The sequence below is a fragment of the Plectropomus leopardus genome, unplaced genomic scaffold, assembly GCF_008729295.1.
Source record: "Plectropomus leopardus isolate mb unplaced genomic scaffold, YSFRI_Pleo_2.0 unplaced_scaffold4500, whole genome shotgun sequence".
Taxonomy (NCBI): Eukaryota; Metazoa; Chordata; class Actinopteri; order Perciformes; family Serranidae; genus Plectropomus; species Plectropomus leopardus.
The window spans coordinates 1-4,414 of NW_024649339.1; the positions used below are offsets into that span (position 1 = coordinate 1).

Sequence of the window (4,414 nt, forward strand, 5' to 3'; positions counted from 1 at the left end):
TGTGCTCTTAAAGGTGCTCTGTAAATAAAGTTATTATTATTATTATTATAATTTCCTGTGAAAGGTTCATAAACTCATCATCAGCTCGTCTTCACTGGTCAGAAAGTCTCATTTTTATTATTTAGAACTTATTTTATTTATTTTGTTTGTGATTATTTTTAAGCAGCTTGTCCTTTAACTGAACACATTTCAGCCGATCAGAACGTGGTGTGCTTTAATTGTTTGTTGTCTGATGATCATGCTGATTTATTATTGATAGGTTAGTTTGTTCTCTGAATGTTTGTGTCACTGATGCTGCTCACTCACTCACTCACACACACACACACACACACACACACACACACACACACACACACACACTCACACACACACACACAGAGCAGTCTTTTTTCTGTAACTCTGTGATGTTTAATGACAGCAGCTACTCCTCTGGATCCTCTGGTCTGATCAGCACTCACATGACCACAGTCTCCTGTCCCTCTGTGTGTTTGCGCGTTTGTTTGTGTGTTTGCTCGTTTGTTTGTGTGTTTGTTTGTGTGTTTGTTTGGTCTCACCTTGGTGTCGTGGACCAGACTGTGACAGAGAACCTGCCAGGGAGGAGTATACCTAAACATCTCGACTGGATCAGACTGGTTCCCACTGGATCTGGTCTGTGTGATAATGATGATGATGATGTCAGTCAGACCTTCAGCCAGCAGGAACCAATCAGCATGAGCCCTGAAAGACACAGGTGTTCAGGTCATTAATCAGGTGATCAGTCGCCTCCTGCTGGACGTCAGCAGAATAATCCAAAATACAAACATTCACAGATGTAAAGAATGAAAATATATAATAAGTAATAAAAAAGAATTTAAACTATAATCAATTCAAAAGTTGTAACATGAAGACAAGGAAAAACTATTTAGATAATTCAATATTTTACTGCTTTTTGTTTTTTGAATATCACATATACTTTCATTTTTATCATATTTGTCCATAAGACTTTTTTTCAGTAATTACAGCTGGGAATATGAGTCACATTGTTATTGTGCGTTATTATTTTCCTGAAAGTTTCAGAAAATCTGCCCAAACAGCCGAGAACACTTTGTTTCTTTTTGATTTGTCTTTGACATTTTTCACATTTATGCTTTATGTTAATGAAACTGTATATTAATACGTTCATATTTCAACAGGAAGTGCACACTGAACAACAGAGAAAACAACAATCAGATCAAACGTCATCATTTTGTTTGTTTGTCAACAGAAAATTCATGTTTACAAACATCAGTGATGGAAACATTGGACTGTCCACAGCAGCATCCAATCACATCATCCGCCTGCAGGGGTGGGCGGGGCTAAGACAAGCTTGACTTTAATTCACTGATTTTGAACAACCTTCTGGATGATGTCATGATGACACCATCATGATCATCATCACACAGGTAAGAATAAACAAAGATAAACAAACGGAACAAGGACTCACCTGCAGGTCGAGCTCCGCCAGCTGACCGACAACTGATCCACACAGGCGCTCTGTGTGTGTGTGTTGCTGAGCAGCAGAATTTGTCAGGAATGCTGCTGACCAACAGAAATACACAGACAATGGCCAACCACACCCACCACACACAAACACACACATGCGCACACACACACACACACACACACACACACACACACACACACACACACACACACACTCCTCCTGACTCACCACATGTTGCCATTCTGTCAGTGGCCTTCTGCGTCTGCATGTTACGCTCTGGGTATTCTTCTGCGTCTGCATGTTACGCTCTAGGCATCTTTTTTGTGTCTACATGTTACACTCTAGGTATCCTTCTGTTAAAGCTATGGATGTGCTGCTACCGTGATGTCAATACGAGCACATGGCGTGATGATGCTGCTCGTGGTTATGTTTAGACAACAACAGCACATGGCAACCAACGCTGGGACGTCAACAAACACACATGCTGACATGTTTAGGATTAGAGAAAGGAGGCACAGGTTAGGTGGAGAAAAAAACATCCCATTCACGCGGAAAGAGAACGCCGGACTCCTGTATGAAAGCCCCGGGTTTGTTGGATCCCCTATAGGGACCGTCCTGCTCTTAAATCTTGTCATTACCGGTCGTGTCTCAACCTCATGCCATCCTGGGGCGTATCATACATTCGTGAAAGGAGGCTTTAGATGTCAGGATGTAACACCTAAATTACGGCAACAGCGTTGGTATTTGACGACTTTGGAATTAGAACAGGCTGAGAGGCCCCTTAAGTGGCCCCTTGTCTCTGTCGCTGAGGGCCCTCCCTGAAGGGGCCCCATGTCTCTGCAGGTGGACAAAGGACGATGAAGATGAAGATGAAGAAAGACAGCAGACGGAGATGAAGGTGACATTCTTTATTTTCATCATCAGTCAGAATCAGATCAAATAATTGATCAGCTTCCTGCTGCTCAGAGGACAAAATGTCTCTCAGTGTGAGGACCAGCCATCTCTTGCTGTCGTCCCTTCTGTCTCTGTCTTCAGTTGGCTATCTTTGTTGTGTCATCACCATAGCGACGGTCAGTCAGCAGTTCAGATCTGTTGATGGGAGAGAGGAAGCTGTTTAATGAAAGGACGCCTGGACATTTCTGAGGACGTCTCTGAGCACATCTCTGAGGACGTCTACGAGGACATCTCTGAGGATGTCTCAAAGGACATCTCCAAGGACGTTTACGAGGACGTAAACATGAACATCGCTGAGCATGTCTCCGAGGACATCTCCAAGGACGTCTCTGAGGATATCTCCAAGGACATCTACGAGGACATCTCATTGCTTCACTTCAGCTCAAGCAATTAAAGAGACACATTTCAATGTAGAGAGAGGAGGAGAGGAAGATGAAGGAGATGAAGGAGGAGGTGATAAAGATGGTGGAGGTAAGGGAGGTGAAGGAGAAGGTGAAGGAGGCGTTGTAATGATCCAGACTGGGAGGCGTGTCTGCGTCTGTCAGCTCTCGTTTATTTTGTTTTGTAAAACCAGAAACGATGAAACGTACAAACCAATCAAATGACTCCAGAATCAGTGATGTCATAGAGGGGGAGGAGCTTCATGGAACAGACTGCAGGGCTGATGCTAATGCTAATGGTTGCGTGGTAGCGCCGTGCAGACACACGAGGAGTAGAAAAGTAAAAAGGCTTCAGAAAATAGAAAAAGTAAAGAAAGTTTATAAAACAGGAGGATGAAGAAACAGGAAATGATGTCATTAGGGAGGGGGCAGGTCTGAGGGCAGTGGTTGGAGCTTTTGTCCTGGAAAGTCTCCGTCCGTTTTATTCTTACGTGGTTATACATGGGAGCGGCGCTCCCTGCAGGATCACATGATGCTGCAGCACTTACACGGCTGCTTCACCTTCTTCACCTCCACCGCGCCGCCCATCACCTGCGACACCTCCCCAGCTGGCTCCCCCGCTGACTCCCCCGCTGTCTCCCCCGCCGTCTCCCCATTACTCGCCGCCCGCTTCTTCTCCGGGGCTTTGGTAGCAGGTGGCAGGGCAGGGGAGGCGGGCAAAGGCGGAGCCAGTGTCTGTGCCTGAGGTGATGTCTTCCCGTTGGCGTCTTCGATGAGCACCAGCTCCGCCTTCACAGTCCCCTGCAGACCCAGGACCCTCCTGGTCTCGTCCTCGTCCTCCACGCTCTGGTATCCCATGAACACCATGGTGACGGGCTGGTCAGCGCTTGCTTCCGCCATGCTCGGCTCACCGCCCGCTTTGGCCTCCAACCCTGTGATCTCTGCCAGAGAACCAGGAACCGCCTCCTCCTGGACCTCCACCGACGGCAGAGAGGTCACCGTGGCAATGGTCTGTGACATCATCGAGGCCTCGTCAGCTTTGTGGATCAGCTCCTCAACCTCAGAGAAACTCAGCAGCTGGACTCCATCCTCACCGTTCATCTCGTGGACCACTGAGGGAGAGACAGAACCAGGATTCGGACCAGGACCATCAGTACTGCTGAGTTGTGTGAGTACCATGCTAAGTCATGTTGTGTATTGTGCCGAGTTGTGTTGCTTACCATGCTGAGTCATGCTGTGTATCGTGCTGACTCATGCTGTGTATCGTTCTGACTCATGTTGTGTATCGTGCTGAGTCATGTTGTGTAGAGTCGTGTTTCAGAGAAGCAGCTGTGAATCATTGTGACAACAATCTGAATTCTGATGGAAACATTTAACTGTTGCTCTGTTTACTGAGGGTGTCTGCTGTGTTTACTGGGGGTGCCTGCTGTGTTCACTGAGGGTGTCTGCTGTGTTCACTGAGGGTGTCTGCTGTTTTTACTGAGGGGGCCTGCTGTGTTCACTGAGGGTGTCTGCTGTGTTTACTGAGGGTGCCTGCATTGTTCACTAAGGTTGTTTGCTGTGTTTACTGAGGGTGCCTGCTTTGTTCACTGAGGGTGTCTGCTGTGTTTACTGAGGG

General features: G+C 46.7%; 1 protein-coding gene across 2 annotated transcripts; it reads right to left on the minus strand.

The window, feature by feature from the left end:
* Positions 1-2,428: 2,428 nt before the first annotated feature.
* On the minus strand, positions 2,429-4,407 carry LOC121939310 (paralemmin-1-like). Of its 2 annotated transcripts, XM_042482364.1 has the most exons (3): positions 4,017-4,407; positions 3,345-3,908; positions 2,429-2,551 (listed from the first exon to the last, which is right to left on the minus strand). In XM_042482364.1, the coding sequence occupies exons 1-3, from the start codon at positions 4,027-4,029 to the stop codon at positions 2,538-2,540; spliced, it is 591 nt and encodes a 196-aa protein (XP_042338298.1). In that variant the 5' UTR covers positions 4,030-4,407; the 3' UTR covers positions 2,429-2,537. The 2 variants fall into 2 exon arrangements, with proteins under 2 accessions (XP_042338298.1, XP_042338296.1); XM_042482362.1 differs by lacking the exon at positions 2,429-2,551 and having other exon boundaries at positions 2,793-3,908.
* Positions 4,408-4,414: the final 7 nt, after the last annotated feature.